The sequence below is a fragment of the Myotis yumanensis genome, unplaced genomic scaffold, assembly GCF_028538775.1.
Source record: "Myotis yumanensis isolate MYYU_CA2020_CCGP unplaced genomic scaffold, mMyoYum1.0.hap1 SCAF_10, whole genome shotgun sequence".
Classification (NCBI taxonomy): Eukaryota; Metazoa; Chordata; class Mammalia; order Chiroptera; family Vespertilionidae; genus Myotis; species Myotis yumanensis.
Genome location: NW_027223761.1, coordinates 3,933,872 through 3,953,853, shown reverse-complemented (window position 1 = coordinate 3,953,853; position 19,982 = coordinate 3,933,872). Strand labels below are relative to the sequence as shown.

Genomic DNA, 19,982 nt, shown 5'->3' with positions numbered 1-19,982 from the left:
GCCGCCACCGAATCCCTCTGGCTCTGCATGTGGACTTCGGTTTCTCTCTGGCTGGTTTCCAGGCCTATGTGTCTACCTGGCCTGTGCCTTGGCCCGTCTTTAAACAAAGAACAGATTCTGTGTGACCTTTGATTTGCATTTTTATTTTTAAAAATGTATGTATTTATTAGTAGCATATGGTAATACATGCTAAACCTAAATGTGAAGAACATGACCCTCCTCTCACTGAGTCATTACCTCGCAGGTCACCTGGACACATGTCTCACAGAGGAGCACAGCCCGCGATGCATGGCTTTAAGTACAGGTGTTTGTCTTCCTGGGCTGGGTCAGCGGGAAAAGGAAAGTCTTGATCATAGAAGGCTGGCCCGAGGCAGCAGCACGCAGACACAGCTGCCCAGAAGGATGGCTCCGGTAAGTCCCCAGAAAGCTTTTATTTCAAACACCACAATCCTGTTAGTGGTGAGGATGTGGATCTCCTTGCTGGGCTGCAGCTCTGGCACCGAGGGGCACGGGCGCCTGCTGAGGCCTGAGGGTCCACTACCCGGGGAGGGAGGGCTCCCCAGAGCCTTCGTGAGGAGGTAGGAATGGTGGGCTCAGCGGGGGCAGCCTCTGCCCACTGCCCAGTCCCACCTCCTCAGTCACATTGTTCTGCGTGGCTGCGATAAGCTGGGGAGGGAGGGACAGGAGAATGGCTCCCAGCGGTGTGGGGCCGAGGCGGGGGCTGCAGGAAGGGTTCTTGTCCACCCTCCTCTCCAAGCAGCTCACCTGTTCCCTCTGCTTTTCTTCCCATCCCTCTCTTCCCCTCCATATGCTGCTCCTTCCTTCTGGCTCCATAACAGTCACATTTCCGAATGCTCGCTGCATCCTGGCACCATGCAAATGGCTTTTATTTAATCTCTGCTACACATATGTGAGCACATTTTCCTTGTTAGCCCCCCCCCCCAAAACCCAAATGGAAACCTAACATTGAGGCTAAAGTCCCCTGCACCGCTCCCCCCAATTCTCCCCCCCCCCGCATAACAGCCCCTCCTCTGCCAGGGGTTTTCTAGTCCTTTGCATACAGACGTGTGGTCACCTTTAAGTGTTTTGTGGCTTTGGGTTTGCTGTCATTCTTTTTTTTTTTAATATATTGATTTTTTTTTTTTCACAGAGAGGAAGGGAGAGAGATATAGAGTTAGAAACATCGATGAGAGAGAGAAACATCGATGAGCTGCCACCTGCATACCCCCTACTGGGGATGTGCCCACAACCAAGGTACATGCCCTTGACCGGAATCGCACCCGGGACCTTTCAGTCCTCCGGCCGACGCTCTATCCACTGAGCCAAACTGGCTTTACTGTCATTCTTAACTTGGTTGTCTGAGTGCAGTTCACTTAGGAAATGCTTGAATCTTTTCCTTTATTTACCAGTTTTTGTAATAATATGGTGATTCTTTCGCATCCTTCAAAGGTGACTCACCCATTTTTAAAGTGTCATTATGAGCACATTGATGTCATTATTCACATATCTGATGTGTGTCTTTTTGATGCTCAAATTGTTCCATCTTTGCTCAGGTTGACACATGACGCTTGTAATCAAGAGCTTTTCTCTCAACCATGTCTCCCCAGCAGACTTCCGGTTGGCAGCCACCCTCACTTCACCCAGCAACAGTCACCCACCCAGCTCACGGTGTTCTGCCCCTGTGGCCCCGCTCGGCTGAGTCAGGGAAAGAGAGGTGCTGGCTGGCCTTGGAGCGATCATAAAATAGAACCTGTGTGATAAGGGCATATCTCGCATTACCAGTAGGATGAGGGGAACATACTTCCTGCTCATGCAAACCCCAGAAGGGCACTGCCCTGCCACCAACTCCAGGCACACCCTGGATCCCCAGCTGGGTCTTGGCCTGGAGCCCAGACTTCAGAGGCCCCTGCCTGCCTGGGATGCTCTGGGATTGGTAGATTGCAACGTTGGTAACATGCAGACCTAGGTTTCGATCTTTCTCTTCTATTCACTATGTAAGGATCTTTGCATGTTACCTAACCTTCCTGAGACTCAGTCTTCTCATCTGTCAAATGGGGTAATGACAGTTTGTGGTCAAAGGAGTGATGGATATGAAATGTGGGCATGTTGAGCACCGTGTCTGGCTGTGCAGGTCGGGGCTCTATCACTCAGAATCACTCAGGCCCGGCGCAAGGTGGGCGGCTCTTTATGGGGCATTTGAGACTTCCTGGGGGTCATATACTCACTCACTGACACCAACATGCTCTGGCATAAAATGTGCTCATGCCCATGTCTGCACACCCATGTCTCGGCCACACCCCCGTGCTGCACACCTGCCCACACCTCCCCTCCGGACACCCTGTCCATCTCTTCTTTGTCCCCCAATGAGCTCACTTCCAGCTCAGCAGCCTCAGTAAAGGAGGAACTTCCCATCTGTGCGAGGAGAGCGCCCTCTTCCGTTTCCTGCAGGAGATGCTCAGAGGGAGCTTGCAGGCTGGGCTGGGGCTCCTTACAGGTCAGGTTCTATGTTCCCTGTTAGGACTAACCTCAGCCCATTTCTGGGTTTTCAGTCACAGGACGAACCGAAACCTGGAGACCTGATTGAGATTTTCCGCCCTGGCTACCAGCACTGGGCCCTCTACGTGGGGGATGGCTACGTGGTGCACCTGGGTCCTCCAGGTGAGGCTGGTTCTCTGCTGAAGCTGAGGGCAGAGGTGGGAGTGTTAGCGGCTGCACACTCGTGCGCTGTTCTCACCCAGTGCCCGGATGGTGGGCACTCCCTGGCCATTGGCTGCATGATGTTCCCTAGTAGGTCTGCAGCCGCTCCTCTTCCTCAGCAGCCAGTTCGTGGAGAGACGGACTGTTGGTCTTTATTCCAGGTGATACTGGGGCTCACTTCCAGCCAACCCACTGTCCCAGGGAAGCACCCCTTTGTGTGCTCGATGTTCTGGGGGCAGATGAGTAGGACACAGCGTACAGCTGGCTCAGAGGCATGGAAGGAGCGAGGGCCTCCCACTTAGCAGCACCCGTTTGGGGTCCTGGGGCCTCCGCTTGCCGACCTGTGACTTGCCCGTGTGACTTGCCCCCTAAGCTCAGCTGCACCCTCAGTAGAGCAATGAGAACCCCACCTCCTGGTCGTGCAGGGTGGGATGCAGGACAGCACGGGGGAGCCCAGGTGGGGCTGGCGGGTGCTGGGCCAACCTCCCTTCCCTCCCAGAGCTTCGTGGCATTAAAGCAAATGCCGAAAGCCTGGGAACCACCAACAGCAGGGAACTGGCCAAATAAAATCGGTGCCTGCATTTCATGGCTGACGGTGCCACCGTTACAAGCAGCTGTACAGCAGGTGTGGGCACACACATGGGAATTTGAATGTAGAAGCTGGTCATTGGATGAACTGGCTGTTCAGAGGTTGACGTCATACCAACAGGCTTTCTGTGAGCCCAGCTCCATCCGGAAGGTCCACTGGCCCCTCCCTGAGGGTTCCAGGGCCCATCACTCACCTTCTTCTGTCAGCTTTCCCAGAAGCCTGGGTGAGGCAGGAGGCGGGCGTCCTGTTAGGGGCAAATCTGAGAATTCAGCTGGGAGAGTGTGGCCACCACGTGATCCAGGCCCTTCCATCTGTAAGTGATGAAAGCCCCTGAGAGGAGAAGGGACTGGCGTGAGGCCACACGGTGGGTGGGGCTCTGGGTTTGCAGGTCAGACCTGGGCTTGCTCAGCAGCCTCCTTTCCTACTATTGGAAACATGTCACCCTGGCCGCTGAGGGCCCCCACCCCGCTCTGGCTGGGGCTGCACCTGGGGTCTGTGCCCTGTACCCTCAGGCCCTCCTGCATCTTTCAGGGACGTCTGCGCCCACAGGGGCCTTTAGAAGAATCCACATCCTTGGCTTTAGAAATGAGGAGCCAGAGTTCAGAGGCAGCTGTGACTTCTCCAAGGGCACCCAGGCGGGGGTCGGCCTGTGTTTGAGTTTGAAGCCAGGCAGGGGGCTGGCCTTTCCCCAGCTCGTCCTCACTGATGACGCCCAGGGCAGTGGGGCTGCCTGCTTGCCTGCTCTCAACCCCGACCATCGGCCTCTTTCCTCTTTGGGCACCACAGGTGACATCACGGGAGCTGCGTTGGCCAAACTCATGTCCTCCGGGTCCGGGAGGGCCATAGTGAAGAAGGAGCTGCTGTCCGCTGTGGCCGGGGAAGACAAGTACCGTGTCAATAACAAGCATGACCGGAAGCACAAACCGCTGGATCCCAGCATAACCGTGCATCGGGCCGAGGAGCTGGTGGGGCAGGAGATGCGCTACAAGCTGACCAGTGAGAACTGTGAGCACTTCGTGAACGAGCTGCGCTACGGAGTCTCCCGCAGTGACCAGGTGCGTCCTCAGCCCGTGTCCCTGTCCCCAGGAGCCAGACCTTTCTCTCCGCTGACAGTGGCTGCGCATCCGTGTGGGCGGCCAAGGTGGAGTCAGAGACATGAATGAGACAAAATAGCAGGGACGGAATCCCTGCCCACAAGAAAGTGACAGTCGGCGTAGGGATGAGGGTGGGGAGAAGTGCCAGTCGCTGTGCAGACCAGTGAGGTCAGGGGGTGATGTCACAGCCATGACAGTCACCCCTGGCCCCTCCCATAGCTCCAGAGGAGGGTTGTTTTATCCCCACTTTACAGATGGGGAAACTGAGGCTCACGGTGCTTTACTCACTCACCCAAACTCATTCCACCACTAGGCACTGAGTCTCTAGCACCTGACAGCCACGTGCAGAGGTGGGATTTGAACCCAGGTGCCTGATCCAGGAGGCATCACAGAAGAGGTGGCGCCTGAGCTGAATCTGATTTAATTGTTTTGATTAAATTGAAGCTGGAAAATGAGCTGGAGATGACCAGGGAGTAGGGGCGACAAGGACTACAGGCCGAGGGAGGAGGAAAAGTGGGAGCCAGGGGGAGGAAAAGCCAGACAGACGTTTTCTGGGAAGGGCTGGGGGTTGGGGGTGGGGGTCAACTTTCGGGCTCTGGCCCACGTGGGCTCTGTCTCTCCACTCCACTCCGCAGCTTTGTGCAGAAACGCAGTCGTGGACCATCCCTAATGGAGTGGGTGAGGCCATTCCTAAAAAAGTGTTTTATAAAAACAGTGGTGGGTGTTAGAATGGCCGAAGGAGGAATGCATGAGGCCAAAAGGGGTCAAGAATTATGAGTTTATTAGGTCACCTGGACACCAGATGGGCTGAGTCCCAAAATGGGACCAGCACTCAGGGATGGGGGGGTCAGAGGTTTTAAAGGACTCCATCTCCCTCCGTAAGCGAGTGGGCGTCCCCAGGCCGGCCCCAGCCCCTGAAATGCCTGCGGGAGAAGCAGAAGGCTGCTAGGAGCAGAAGGAACTGTCCAGCCAACCTCTGAGCCGGGCCCTGAGCGCCTCTCAGAGCGTTTACTGACAGGGCCTGCCACTGGGAACCCCCTCTGCCCCGGGCTGGGCATGTGTGGCCTGCAGCTCAGGAGTGTCGCTCTCAAGGACCTGGGCGCTGTTGTTTGAAATCTACCCTGACCATGTGGCTCCACTGGTTGGGCATCACCCTGTGCACCAGGAGGTCACCAGTTCAGTTCCTGGTCAGGCACAAGCTCGGGTTGCGGGTTTGACCCCACAGGGGTGTGAGCAGGAGGCAGCCCATCGATGTGCTCTCACATGGATGCTTCTCTCTCTCCCTCTCCCTTCCTCTCTCTCAGAATGAATAAACTATTCTTAACAAAAAACATAGAGAGAGATGCTGTTAAGGCAAAGTAACCAAAGACAGGAAACAGACCACCAAGCCCTCGGGAGATGCACAAATTCCCCTTTATCCCAAATGCAGGGCTGCTGGCTCAGGGGAATCAGTTTCCCAAAAGCTGAGCAAAACCTATTCCGCTGAACCCAGATATATGTATCCCTAGGTTCTGTTTCTTGCTTCTGGGTCTTTGTGTGCGTTTTTCTAAAAGCTATTTTGCTGCAAAGTAGGTGATAAGAAATCTTCTAGCTGACACCTGACAGGTTCAGAGTGGGCCGGGCTCGCATACCTATGACATGAGGCCATAATGTATCAAAAGAGATTTGATGCCGGACACCTGGGTGCAGGTGGGCAGAGACCGAGAAAGGCATCGGAAAGAGAGCAGGGAGAGACAGGTTTCTGTTGATCCTGCTGGCTGCAGCCGCTCTGCTGACCTGGGGGTCTGGTCCGTCCTTGGCTCCTCCCATGCCAGGTGTCTCCTGGTTCTCTGAGCTGTGCTGTGCTCAAGGCTGCAAGCTTTCTGCGAGATGTCTGCTAAGCACAACAAGTGTTTCTCTGCCCCGTTTTATTCTCTTTAACCCTTTCATTCCCACTGCAAACATCTATGTCTGGGTTTCAGTTCAAGCCTCTGCAAACTTATTGTTCCAGGATGTGGGTTTGCACCGTGCAGCAGTGAGGGCTAGACTGATTATAGATCAGCAGCATCCTGTCACGGCTGGGGGTTGGGTTAAGCTGTCTTCACACTGTTCCTATCATCACGCCTGCTGTCCTTCTCCATTACAATGCAGGGTCAGGAGGGCCCGGCATCTGCCTCCACTCCCCTGGGAGCCTGGGAGCCTGGCTTCCTTCCGTCCAGCGGCTGACACCGGGCCCAGCCGCACTGATGCTCACCGGCCCTTTGCAAATTCTCATTTCACGCACTCCTGAGCCCCAGTGTGTCCCCCTCCTGTGCGCACCCTTTAAAACACCAGGCAGCTCTGTGCCAGTCAGAGTGGAGCTGAGGAAAGTCTGTTTATCGCTGACACGCGGGAGCGAGTCTGAGTGTCTGTGAATGAAGTGGGCGGTGCGGGCTTTCCTTCCCCAGCCGCTCGCGTGGCGCCAAGTCACGGTCTTCCACAGAAACCTGCTATGTGCTCTGTGTGGAGCATTTTTCCTTCCGGTGGAGGAGGCTTAGGTGGGCTTGTTAGGGCACCAGGCGTCCTGGTCCCTGGCACTGGGTGTGGGGTGGCTTTGGGGAGTTCTTCCCACTGTCCCTCCTCAGTCTTCTCCTCTGTACAGTGGGCATCTAACACGGGTATCAGTAGGTTTAGGGGCAGATGGAGACAATTGAGAGCCTGGGAAGTCCCGCCCAGTGTTGACGCCTGGAAGCAGCCGCTCTCGGGGTCTTCGCCTGCTTCCCCAGCACAGCGGTGTGGGCAGGGGTGGCTCACACGGCGTTGCCCAGTGCACGACCCTCAGGGACCATCCTGGCGTCTCCACTGCCTCATCCCTGCTGTCCGAGTGTCCGCTTCCTTGTCCAGAACCCTCACCGGTCAGCGCAGAAGCAGGTGATCTCGCTCCATGAGCCGCTGCCCAGTCACCATCCCGGCCCAGCCCTGGGTGGTGAGAGCTCACAGGGGGTTTCCCCAACTCTGAACGTGCTTCAGGCTCCCAGTGGCCAGCCCTCACCTAGACTGTCCGGGCACTGCCTGTGTCCTTCCCACGGCACCCCCTTCGGCTTTCTGAGCCTTTCAGCACCCACAGGGCCACTGTCTCCCTCACACCCACAGCTCCTTCCCTCACCCGTTCTCTCCCCGCCTCTTCTCCGCTCTCCTGGTGGCCTATTGCCCTGCAAACAACCGTTCCTTCTGTGGTTCCATTGAAGGGGACAGGGGTCTCTCCTGAGTGAAGATTCTTGGTGGGTGTGTCTGTGGCCAGGCCCCTGATGTGGAGTGTGAGGCCTCATCTCTTGTGCTGCAGGTCACCAAAGCGCTCCTGGCTGTCCTCATAACGGTACTCGGCACGGCAGGCAGTGCTGCTGTCAGCTATGCACCTGGCGTGGCAGCAGGCATCATCGGAACGGTCGTGGCCATCACAAGCCTCATCAGTGCCCTGCGGGACAGACGCAAGCAGGAATAGTGGTGAGGTCAAGGCATCATCCCAGCGGCAACCACATAGTCTGTAAAAGACTTGCTTAGCCAGCGGGGGTGGGGTTGGGTTTATTGATTTCACTGTTTTATACACATTTAGGTTAATGTTTTTTAAAAATATATTTTTCTTGATTTTCTTTTAGAAACAGAGGAAGGGGCAGGGAATAGAGATAAACAAAAATGGGAGAAATTCATCAGTGGCTGCCTCCTGCACGCTTCTTCTGGGGATGGAGCCTCCAGGAATTGAACCAGAGACCCCTTGGTTCATGGATCAACACTCAACCCCTGAGCCACACCAGCCAGGCCATTCAGGCTGCTTTTAATGGGGCTATAAAAGCACAGGAAGATTTCATTGGGGAAATACGGCTGGTGTGAATGCTATTAAAGACACAGTTGGGCTTTGTCATGGACTGAATGCTTGTGTCCCCCTCGTGCCCCCCCCCCCCCGCCCCCCCGTTTACACAGAAGCCCTAACCCCCAATGTGATGGTGTTTGGAGCTGGGCCTCTGGGAGGTCATTAGGCTCAGAGGAGGTCATGAGGTCATGGTGAGGGTGCAGGGTGGGCCTGGTCTGGGGGAGGCAATGGTTCCCAGGAGCAGTGAAGCAGGTGGACTGGGCACTGGAATGTGCAGGCGCCTTCTCGGAATCGCCCCACTTCCTGTAAGAGCCCCGGCCACCTGGCTGCTTTCCCTGCACACCAGGCGCTGGGCTGGCCCCTCCCAGGACCTGTGTGGTCAGGACACCAGGGCTATTAAGGGCGGGAAGCTGTCCCTGTCTGACCCTGAGAATGGAATGCAAGGCATCAGCAGACACATGCCTGGGAGGAAGGAGGATCGAGAACTGGGAGGAAGGAGGAGCGAGAACAGAGGTGCTGAGGAGGCATGAACCCCAGTAGCAGCTGAGGCCCACGGCTACATGTCCTGCAGGCACAGGCCCCCAGAGGATTGATCTGGCTCAGGACGGCATTGGTGCTGAGGCGGACAGTCTCTGCCCTAAAGCTCTCACTCAGATCACAGAAGAGGAGGCCAGGCTAATGAGTCCATAACTGGGGTGAAATGGAAACAAAAAACACTCGGTTAAGATAAAAGGCAGAAGTAGAAAAAGAAGGGAATAGAGAAATCATGGGACAACTAGAAAACAACACAGAAAACAACATGTTTCTAAATAACCCCTGGGTCAAAATGGAGCCCTAAAAAATGTTAAATTGATATTAACAAATAAATAGACAATAGATTAAAATCCATGGGATGCAGGGACAGCAGCAGTGAACAGGAAATGTGTACCATAAATGCTCCCGTGGGAGGAGAGGAAGTCTCCAATTACTATTCCAGATCCATCTCAAGAAACAGGAAAGGGGAGGAGAAAACCAAGGCCAGCGCAAGGAAGGAAATAACAGAGCGCAGAAGCCAGTGAAACTGAAAACACAGACAGAACAGAGAAAATCGAACAAACAAATGCTGGGTCTTTGAAAACATCGATTATGTCAACAAACTCGTTCATTAAAACATGACAAAGGAAAAGAGAGAAGACGCTGATTACCAGGATTGGGTCGGGAGGCGGGGGCTGTTACTACAGAGCCTGCGGGCACCGGGGCTCCCAGGGATCCTGTGCACAGCGTTACTCACACTTGACATTCTGGGTGAAATGGGCCAATTTCGTGAAAAAGCACAACGTACACACCTCAGTGAGAACAGAACCCTCACCTCTCTTCAGGGTGTTTCAGTGCCAGGAACCGCTCACGTGCTGGTCGCACCCACAGCGGAGGCCTTGAGGGGGACAAAGGCAGGAAGGTGGGGGAGAGCCACACCCACAGGCCAGGGCACCAGGGGGGCAGGTGCGGAGAGGCGAGACCGCGGCTGCAGACCCACCTGAGCTCCTGGAGCCTGGACACGGGCCTCAGAGGCGGGAGTCCATGGCCCAGTAGCTGCAGCCGGGCCTGCGAGGGGCAGGCACCTCCCGTGGGCGCTCGGGCCCCACTCACGGCCTCAGGGCTGGCACAGTGAGCCCTCACCCCGAGCAGGAGGGCAGGAGGGGAGGGAGGGCGGGCAGTGGCCCAGGTGACACCCGTGGAGGAGCATGACCTGCGGGCGGGCAGGTGGGCGCTCCGGCCTCTTAGACGCCTTTCTGAGCGAAACTCACTTGGAAACAGGGAGACGCTGCCCGAGGCCCTTCTGCTTCCTGGCCGGAGGACCAGTGGCCGCTGGACCCGCAATTCGGGAGCCTGTGAGGCCCAGGGAATCGGGAGCAGGGGTCATGGGGGTTATGAGGATCATGGGGGTTATGTGGATCACGGGGGTCATGGGGGTCATGGGGGTCACGGGGGGTCATGGGGGTCATGTGGGTCATGGGGGTCATGGGGTGTTGGGGGTGATGGGGGTGATGGGGGTGATGGGGTCATGGGGGTCATGGGGTCATGGGGTGTTGGGGTCAAGGGGTCATGGGGTCATGTGGGTGATGGGGTGATGGGGGTGATGGGGGTCATGGGGTCATGGGGTGATGGGGGTGATGGGGTAATGGGGTCATGGGGTCATAGGGGTGATGGGGGTCATGGGGTGATGGGGGTCATGGGAGTCATGGGGTCATGGGGGTCATGGGAGTCAGGCTGGGAGAGGAGGCGCCTTCCCGCGACCCTAAACACAGAGCTTACTGGTGGAGGGAAGGGCTCTGCCAGGTCCCCCGCTGGCTGCCCGCCTTCCGCCTGCAGTGCGGCTCCCCGTCCTACCCCCCCTGAGGCCTGAGAGCTGGGCAGCCTCCCTGTGGCTCCAGCAAAGCTGCGTGCACAGGGGGAAGGAGGGGGGAGCGCAGCTTAGGTGCTGGTTGCCTGGCCAATAGCCACCTCCCCTGCCCGCTCCACCCCCACACACACCTCCACAGCCCTGACCTTCATTGGGCAGCGCCGGCCCCTCCGCAGTCCTGGCTGAGACCCCCAGTGGGCTGACCCCCGAGGAAGCCCCTGCCATTTGCCCAGAATGGGTTCCCATGGAAATGGGCGCAGCCCTGCACAGGGAAGGCGGGGCCAGGCCGCTGGGGCTGTGGGAGTGGGTTTCCCTGCTCAGAGGAGACCAGGGAATGAAAGCAGCTCTTATGCCCTTGGACAGGGCCCGGTGAGAATGCGTCCCTGGAGCAGGGGTGGGCAAACTTTTTGACTCGAGGGCCAAAATGGGTTCTTAAACTGGACCGGAGGGCCGGAACAAAAGCATGGATGGAGTGTTTGTGTGAACTAATATAAATTCAAAGTAAACATCATTACATAAAAGGGTACGGTCTTTTTTTTTTTTTTTAGTTTTATTCATTTCAAACGGGCCGTATCTGGCCCGAGGGCCGTAGTTTGCCCATGGCTGCCCTGGAGGCTGCTGCCACCACAGCCACCATCGCAGCAGACGCAGGACCAACAGGATGGAAAAGCCTGGGCCCTGGTGCCCGGGAGCTGCTGGGCTGAGCCTGCGCCCTGCCTCCGCCTCCTGTTCCAGGGACAGCGGCCGGCCAGGCTGGGGAAGCCGCTCTCAGGGGAGTTCTGCTTCTCCCGCCCACATGCACCCCGAGGCCAATGAGCCCTGGGCTCCCCGAGGTCCAGGCTCCCACCTGCTGAGGCCTTCCCGTGGGTCCCGCCCCGAAGGCTGCCCGTGGCTCCTGTCCTCCTGGGGCGGGTATAGGATCAGGGTCCACGCGGGCCTGGGGCTGACAGCTGGGCCTCCCATGCCCCGTCCTGCAGTGGGAGCCCATGTCCAGGGCAGGGCAGGGGTAAGGCTTCCCTGGGACGCTCACCGCTTCCAGGCGGCTCCCAGGCCCAGCCATTCCAGGCCTTGAGGTGGGAAGTCGTGAGCCTGTCCCCTTAGAGAAACACTGAGAGTCCCTTTAAATCATTTAGTGTTCAGTCCTTGTGAACAAAAAGGAAAATGAAACTGAAAGTGTCCACTCGGGTATAAAACCTGTTGCCCTAGGAGCAGAAAGCAGACCCTGCCCTGGTGAACAATGGCTTCGGTAAGTCCCCAGAACTTTCTAGAACCGGCTCTGCAGGGGAGGGCAGCTCCCTGCATTAAATGAAGGCTTCGGGCTGTGTTCCTGCTGGTAACTCCAGCGCTGTCTCTAAGGCTTCCATGGAGACCTGTATGTTGTTTAAGTCTCTTTTGCTGCAGGACTGGGAGGTCTTCGGGCAGAGGGAGCCCCGCTCTGGGTCTGGCACCGTGTGGGGTCCGGGGCCATGGGGGAAGATGTGCGGTGTCTGGGCTGTGCCCGCCTGAGCTGGGGAAGGAGCTGGAGTGTGGGCTGATGGGGGACCTGGGACTTGGGGAGCAGTGGGTCCTGGCCTGTGGGCCTCAGCTGCTGCTGGGGTTCATGCCTCCCCAGCCCCTCTGTTCTCGCTCCTCCTTCCTCCCACGCAAGTGTCTGCCTGATGACACGCATTCCATTCTCAGGGTCAGACAGGGACAGCTTCCCGCCCCCAATAGCCCTGGTGTCCAGACTCACACAGGGTCCCGGGAGGGGCCGGCCCAGAGCCTGGTGTGCAGGGAAAGCAGCCAGGTGGCCAGGGCTCTTACAGAAAGTGGGGCGATTCCAGGAAGGCGCCTGCACCCTCCAGAGGTCAGTCCACCTGCTTCACTGCTCCTGGGAACCACTGCCTCCCCCAGACCAGGCCCCAGCTCACTGCCTGCTCCTGGGACAGTGCCCAGGCCTCACCTGAATCCAACATTTCCCTTCAGAGTGAGAAATGCCCTTGTTCTCCCCAAAGGACACCAACTCTGGGCCTGCCTGGCCTGAGCCCTGGCCCCTGGCCCTCCAGCCCTCCTGCTCCCACAGGTCCTTCCCTCCTGTTCCAAACCAGGCCCCTCTCAGGGCCCAGGAGATGCAGGGAGGGGGGCCGAGCACACAGGACCCCCCTGATGGAGCCCAAAGCCCAGAGGGGGTGAGACAGGCACAGGGACCACAGCAGAGCATGATCACGTGGGGAAAGGTGGTCCCGGGGGCTGGGACCCTGAGCGTGGCAGCTGAGCCAGGCTGGGCCTTCAGGGCAGCTCCTCAGAGGAGGGGTCTGTCTGGGGGGAGGAGAGGAGGAGTGGGCGTGGGGCAGGGGCTGGGGGCAGAGAGAAGGAAGGTGCAGAGGAGCAGAGGCCAGAGGGAGCTGTGGGGAAGGAAAGGCAAGGCCTTCAGCCAGCCCGGGGGAGCGGGGGGCGGGGGGGGGGGGTGCCGAGGACAGGAAGGGGGAGGAGGGTAGGGAAGAGTCAGGAGGGGCTGTGGCTGCCCAGGGGCAACCTGTGCCCTGAGGCCAGAGGAGGGTCATGGACAGATGGGACATGTGGGAAGGACACCGGGGTCCTGGGGGACTGGATGTGGAGGTGAAGGGACAGGAGGCAGGAACCTTGTCCGGAAACTGTGGGTCACAAAATCCAGAACTGGGTGCCCTGGACCGAGTCATGGGCGGGAGGTGGACGGGGAAGTGAATCAGGAGAAGCGTCCAGGGTGAGTGTGGGCTGCTGGGCACCGGCATGGAATGGGGCAAAGGAAGCTGAGCCCTGGCCTCAGGTTGGGCCGCCTGGGGTGACGGATGCAGGAGGTTTCTCATTCGCTGAGGTCAGACACAGAGACACAGAAAAGCTGAAAAATTCTCTAATCATGAAGCAGAGGTGCCCTGGGCCGGACACTGAGGAGCAGAGAGAGGTGGGCAAGGCAGGGAGGGAGGGAGGAAAGGGGATGAGGAGGAGACAAGACAGAGAAGACCCCGTGCGGCCACTGCCAGCTGAGTGTCCCTGGGCAAGTCCCTCTGCCTCTCTGATCCTCAGTTTCCCCAGCTGAGCAAGGGGTGCTGCTTCCTGCCCCTGGGCTGTGGGCGGTGGCAGTCATGGTGGGGAAAGTGCCAGCAGAGCCTGCTGCCTGACTGTGTGAGCCCCGTCTGCCCCCTCCCAGCACCCAGCTCCGGAAGCTGGGCAGCCACACTAGGTCCTCCTCAGAGCTCAGTCCCCTTACTAGGAAGTCAGTTCCTGTCCCTCAGGTCGGCATCTCCCAGGGCAGGTGCACCGGGGCTGGGGGGCAGAGTATGAGGAGGAGCCTGGGGGCCATGCACAGCCAGGGCCACAGGCATGTGGACACCTGCGGGCAGCGTGTGAGGCAGAAGCTCAGACTCAGCTGCCCTCGTGGCTGGGATGGGCCTGGGCCCAGCCTCTGGGAAGGGGCTTTGCACACAGCAATCCTGTCATCACCCTCCAGACACGTGCACAATACACCCACGTCTGCTCGTCTGCATCATGTGTGTGTGCAGGTACACACAGCACATACAACATACGTGTGCACAAGACACACAGACACGCATGCATTACACACACTCTCTGGACAATTCTTCACTCTCCAAAGCACATGTTTCCAGGCTTCCCTCCCTCGTGGCAACCAGATTCCAGGCTCCCAGTTCCCCAAGGGCAACCTCTAACAGCGCCAGAGGCTGAGGGCCTCACCGGGGCCAGAGTCCCCTCCACACCCTCACCAGGCGATGAACATCAGCGTGGACTCCCCGGCCCAGTGGCAGCTCCAGCCCGGGCCTCTGCAGCTCCCTGACATCTGCCTCACCTTCCTGGCTGTTTCCTTGCAGTTTCGTGAAGAGCCCAAACCTGGAGACCTGATTGAGATTTCCCGCATCGGCTACTCGCACTGGGCCCTCTATGTGGGCGATGGTTATGTGATCCACCTGGCTCCTCCAGGTAAGGGGGGTTGAAAGTACGATTTACCAAAGATTTATTAGCCCACTTGGGTTGCGGGAAACGAGTTACGTCGGCTCTCGTGAATTGCGCGTACTCCGCGGGAGCCGTCTTAACTCGGTTCATATAGATTTGCGGTGGAGTGCGGGAAACGTGTAAACTCGGGCCGATTGTAACTGCGTATTACCAAATATTTGTTTGTTTGCCGTTCACAAAGATACCTACCTGCGTATGCGAACCGTTTCATACCCATTGGGGTAATAGGTATCATAAAAATCCCTTGTAAGTAGAGAACACTTTATGGCGCTAAATAATTGCCCGCGCCATCTTATATTTTGGCGGGAAATTCACCCGACACCGTAGTGAGCCTAATGAGAACAATTCAAAGCCAAATGTCACCCTGGAAACCCGCATGGATTCTCCCTGGGCAGGGCTTGTGCTCACTGTACATCCGTGTCCCTTGGGGGCATCTCAGTGGTCCCTCAGGTCCTGACCCAGCAGGGAAAGAGGTCCGTGGGCCACAGGGAAGCCGGGCTGCACCCGCATTGGACGCTCTCCAGCTCGGGCCCGTTAGCTGGGCGCGCAGACAGATTTCCCTAAACCAGCAGCGTCTCTGGGGGTCCCGCTCTCAGGAAGGGACTGCCTCTCAGTGCTGTGTCCTGTTGCTCAGAGGATGTCACAGAACAGGGCGTCCTGAGAGGGTTTCCTGAACACCCTCCACGGAGCAGCTCTCCCAGGTCACACATCACAGAGAGTCTCACACAGACGCACCCGAGCACCTGGAACCTTGATGGACCGCAGGGACAGCAGAAGCAGGATGACAGCCGGTCAGAGGAGCAGGCAGGCCCCACCCTGTGTATCGTACATGAGAGAAAGGTGCTGGGATGAGACCACGCACTAGGAGCACAGGGGCTGGTGCCCTGCAGAGCAATGGCACCCACACCTCGGACAGCAAGCGTTTGTGTTCTCGCTGGACAGAAACCATCTCATGATCAGAGGAATCTGCTTGTCACTGACCAGGTTCTGTACGCTGTCACCTACGCTGACAGAGTGGAAAACTGTCAGAATGGATGGCAAATAGTAAGCGAAACCCACCTAATGCAGACGACACTTAGGAGGCTGGGAACAGGGAGCGTGAGTGTGAGGACCGGGTCCTGCTGTGTGAGTGCAGGTGGTGTTTCCTCAAGGACGGGTGCTAAGTGCAGCCTCAGCCTCAGACTCAGCACATAAAGGGAGCCTGCTGGTTCGCGTGCTCTTTAGTTCCCTCCTCTTAGAGAGCAAAACCCGGGCTCCAGGCTCAATGGGATTTGGACGCCACCAGTTGGAAGCGCTGTGTGGACTCTCCATGTGGCCAGAGCTGCCAGAAAAGGCTGATGATGCCTCAGGGTCCAATATCGGTTGTAAAATGGAGATAAGAGTATTTACCATGAAATTCAGAAGGAGAATAAGTGAGGGAATATATGAAATTTGCACAGCAGAGTCTGAAACACAGTGGGGACTAAAACAACTTTGATCTCTTTCTGAAACACACAAGCGCAAAGATGAACAAATACAATTTACTACAATTGTTTACGGTGGATAAGCTATGGACCAGCCCATAATAGGGACTTGGTCAACTAGATGATATTCATTCATATAATGGAACACAGAGGCAGCCACTGACTATCACAACATTGATTAACATGAAAAGTATTCACAACTCATTAAGGACAAGAGCAAAATCACTGAAACCTCCAATCACATTGGTGAAGGGACGGAAACCAAAGCTGAATAGCGGATTCTTTTCCTGCTTCCTCCCTGCCTGGAATCCTCTCTCCCTCCCAGGCCTCCCCTGAGTTCCTGATACTCTTGTGTCTGGTTCCAGATGAGTACCCTGGGGCTGGCTCCTCCAGCCTCTTCTCCGTGCTCAGCAGCAGAGGGATGGTGAAAAGGGAGCTCTTGAGTGACGTGGTGGGGGGCTGCCGCTATCGGGTCAACAACCACTTGGACCACGAGTACTCACCACTGCCCGTGAACAAGATTATCAGTTCTGCGGAGGAGATGGTCGGTAAGGAGTTGGCGTACAGTGTTCTGAGCAGGAACTGTGAGCACTTTGTCACCGATCTGAGATACGGCAAGGCCCGCAGCCCTCAGGTAAGGCCCTCTCTGTGGGGCTCCCTCTCCCTTCTGGAGGTCTGCTTGGGCTTGGGGTGACAAGGTAGAGGCAACAATTACCCTCAATAAATCAAAAGGGAGCTCTCAGAATCTTGTTGGCTGGGAGTCAGGATGTTTGAGCACAAATCTCACATCTGCTTTTAATCCACTTGGGATCTTTGAACAGGTCACTTCCTCTGAGGCCTCAGTTTCCCCAAGTGCAGAAGGATGGGATGTTGGAGGACCTTTGGGGCTCTGGCCACCTCTGTCCCTTTAGGATCCTTCACCTCTAAGACCCATCCTAAAGGCAGCTCCTGATGCCCTGTGTGCTGTCAGGGAAAGTCTGGGCCAACTCTCGACCATGACAGGTCTCCTAAGGCCCAGAGAGCCCTCGGGCAAGAGATGCCCAAGGTCTGTGGCCCATGTAAGAGCTCAAGGACATGTTCTGTAAGGTCTGGGCATATCTTTACTGCTCTCTCTTCCCCCTCTTACCAAAGCACAGCTAGTAAGAGGCACAAGCAGGATTCAATGCCCAGTGCTCCTGGCTCTTTCTGCTGAACCTCCAGGGCTCACAGCCCCTGTGATTGGGTGATGGGCAGCCTGGATGGAGGAGATGAGGGGAGGAGGAGCAGGATTGGGAGGGAAATTAAGGATTTGATGCTCAGGTGGGGTGTTCCGGTGACCAGTTAGACATTCAGGTGGACCTGTTGAGTAGCAGTTGGACATGTGAGTCTGGAGTTCAGATGGGCCTGGAGATAGAAGTTTCCAGGCTGCACTTGTGAACAGCACACAGAACACAGTGTTTTGTGAGGCCATGGTTTCCCGTCCTCTCCCCGCAGCTCTGCCACCACCTCCCTCTGCAGAGGTAGACTAGACCACAGAGTCATTCCCACTTTCACCCCAGAGCTCTGGCCCCAGGAGCCCCCCTCCCCTACCCACCCCCAACAGGATCAAATGGCCCTACCCTGGAGGCTCACACAGAAGGATCACATCTGTCCATCCTGCCAATTGTCAGGACACATCCGGACAAGCCCAGCACTAACATGTGGTCACACCTTCGGCTTCCCAGGGAAAGGGTTGTTGGGACAAGGCCAGCATCTCTGAGAGGCCAGGCCCCGGGTGGGGGGTGGGGGTTGGAACATGAGTGTGGCCTTCAGCCCCTTTGGTGGGAGGGACAACCTGCCTGGACTTGCTGTGGACTCTGAACCTGGGCTGCTCACTTTCAGGCAGAAAAGTTCGTGACCGGAGCAAGTGTGACCCTTGGAGCTGCAGTTGGGGCTGCTCTCGCCTTTTCTGTCATGAAGAAGCGATCCCAACACCAGTGACAGCCTGAAGGGGCAGGAAACCCCGCATTAGAAGCCGCTGTAGAGACGACCTCTCACAGTCCTGTCCTCTTACCCGAGCTCTCGGGGAACCTGTTGTTCTGTCTCTCACTGTCCCTCTCTCACTGGCTGAAGGATGGACTGATTGTGACCAGACTGAGGAATTCATACGTGAACCTACCTAACCTCCAGAGAGGGGTTCCGCTGCTTCTGTGGCGCCTAAAGCAGAACAGAAGCACCTGGGCACCTGGTGGGGACCCAGCGTTTTCTGTCCCTGTGACCTGGGGAAAGCTCTGGACTCTCAGAGCCTCAGTCCCTTCCTCTCCGAGCCGGGGAAGTGACCCACTGGAAGGTCATCGTGAGGATCAGATAAGGTGGTGGGTGGAGGACCCCAGCCCCTGTCCGGCCTGTAGCAGGTGCTCCATGGATTCTCTCCTTGTTCTCTGTAGACTGACCACTGTGCTCAGCAGCCGTCATTCATTTACTCTCATGGTGCAAAAAGAAACACACGGTTACCTCCCGTGCAGTCCCACCCTCTGTCCTTGAATCGCCTGATGAAGCATAAACATCTCCCAGCATCTTCCCAGTGCCTCCTACTCCTTCAGCCAGCCCTCCTTTTTTGAAGTTTTGTTTTACTTTTATACTTTTTTTCAGAGAGGAAGGGAGAAGGAGAGAGAGAAACATCAGTAATGAGAGAAGATCATTGATCGGCTGCCTCCTGCACATCCCACACCAGGGATTGAGCTGCAACCTGGGCATATGCCCTGATGAGGAATCGAACTGTGACCTCCTGATTCATAGATCAGCGCTCAACCACTGAGCCATGGGGCTTATTTTTCTTTTCTAACTCAAAGGTCAACTCCTTACCCATCTGTGACGACCACATAGAATTAAATCATCTTCCCGGGCCCAACTTGCCATGGCTCAAGCTGCCCCTGGTTAAATATTGAAAATGGGTCACCTCCACTTTGAGGGCAGTGAAACTCCTGTGTGACCCTGTAATGATGGATACATGTCATTCTAATGTGTCCAGATTCATAGAGTGCACCACACCCAGAGCGAATCTTGGGCTAAACTAAGGTCTGTGGGTTGTTATGATGTGCTGATGTAGGTTCATCCGTTATAACAAAAATACACGCTCTGGACAGGGATGCGGATAATGGGGAGGCTCTGCGTGAGTGGGGGGTGGGGCATATGGGAAATCTCTGTACCTTCCTCTCAATGTCTCTATAAACCTAAAATTTCTCTAAAAATTAAATTAAGTCTTTTTAAAAAATTAACCTCCTCAGCGTATCCCTCCGCTAGTACCTAGTGTGCCCTGGGTGTGGTCTCTAAAGGGGCGGGTCCCAGGCTCTCCTCTTCCCCCCTGGCCTCTGCCACCAGTGGCCCCACTGAATGGCCACTCTCCCTGGTGGCAGCACAGCCCCTCACACTCTGACTGGAGACCTGGGGCGTCCCCTCCCCTGGGCTGCGCCCTCCCAGCAGGAGGAAGCTGGGGGCCCCGATGCCCTCGGTGCACAGACATCAGGCGGGGACGAAGCTTGGGCTTCAGAAGGTTGAAGAACGAGGAGAAGGACTTGTACTTGCTGCCAAGCAGGGCCCTGCTCAGATCCCCAGGTGGAATGTCCGCCTCCATGCGGGTCCGGGAGGATCCATGCTGGCCTCACTCCCAGGCTCCCTCTGGGTCAGAGGGCACAGCTGCTCTGTGAGCCCCATACCCAGCGGGTGAGACAGGAGAAGGCTTTCTCGCTTCTCGGTCTAAAGCTCCCCCCATAGCCGTGGGAGCCGGGGCATCCGGGGACTCGGGTCTAATGGGAGATGTGAGCTCCGGCTCTAATTCTAGGCAGGAAATCTCCCCTGGGACCAGCCCCAGGCTCCCAGCAGCTCTGGAGGGACCCAAGGGTGGTGCCAGCTCCGCCCCCTCCCCTGGGTGCCCCTGGACCAGGGGTGCCGAACCATGGAGTTTGACTCACCCACAGTCCCCTCCAAGTGA

General features: G+C 56.9%; 2 protein-coding genes across 2 annotated transcripts; both read left to right on the top strand.

Moving 5' to 3' along the window:
- The first annotated feature begins 257 nt into the window (after window positions 1-257).
- On the top strand, window positions 258-8,254 carry LOC139017803 (phospholipase A and acyltransferase 3-like). Its single transcript, XM_070426419.1, has 5 exons — window positions 258-411; window positions 2,550-2,658; window positions 4,073-4,341; window positions 7,682-7,842; window positions 7,995-8,254. Exons 1-4 carry the CDS (start codon window positions 289-291, stop codon window positions 7,838-7,840), a joined length of 660 nt encoding a protein of 219 aa, XP_070282520.1. The 5' UTR covers window positions 258-288; the 3' UTR covers window positions 7,841-7,842; window positions 7,995-8,254.
- Window positions 8,255-11,753: 3,499 nt separating this feature from the next.
- LOC139017802 (phospholipase A and acyltransferase 4-like) lies at window positions 11,754-19,223 on the top strand. The gene is made up of 4 exons (XM_070426418.1): window positions 11,754-11,832; window positions 14,429-14,537; window positions 16,399-16,667; window positions 17,894-19,223. The coding sequence occupies exons 1-4, from the start codon at window positions 11,824-11,826 to the stop codon at window positions 17,990-17,992; spliced, it is 486 nt and encodes a 161-aa protein (XP_070282519.1). The 5' UTR covers window positions 11,754-11,823; the 3' UTR covers window positions 17,993-19,223.
- The last annotated feature ends 759 nt before the right edge of the window (window positions 19,224-19,982 follow it).

Bases quoted from the DNA above. Each gene is read 5' to 3' on its own strand.
- LOC139017803 (XM_070426419.1), top strand. From the start codon at position 289: ATGGCTTTAAGTACAGGTGTTTGTCTTCCTGGGCTGGGTCAGCGGGAA. The intron at 412-2,549 runs GTAAGTCCCCAG...CTGGGTTTTCAG, and splicing joins TGCCCAGAAGGATGGCTCCG to TCACAGGACGAACCGAAACC. The intron at 2,659-4,072 runs GTGAGGCTGGTT...TGGGCACCACAG, and splicing joins GGTGCACCTGGGTCCTCCAG to GTGACATCACGGGAGCTGCG.
- LOC139017802 (XM_070426418.1), top strand. The intron at 14,538-16,398 runs GTAAGGGGGGTT...GTCTGGTTCCAG, and splicing joins GATCCACCTGGCTCCTCCAG to ATGAGTACCCTGGGGCTGGC. The intron at 16,668-17,893 runs GTAAGGCCCTCT...GCTCACTTTCAG, and splicing joins GCAAGGCCCGCAGCCCTCAG to GCAGAAAAGTTCGTGACCGG.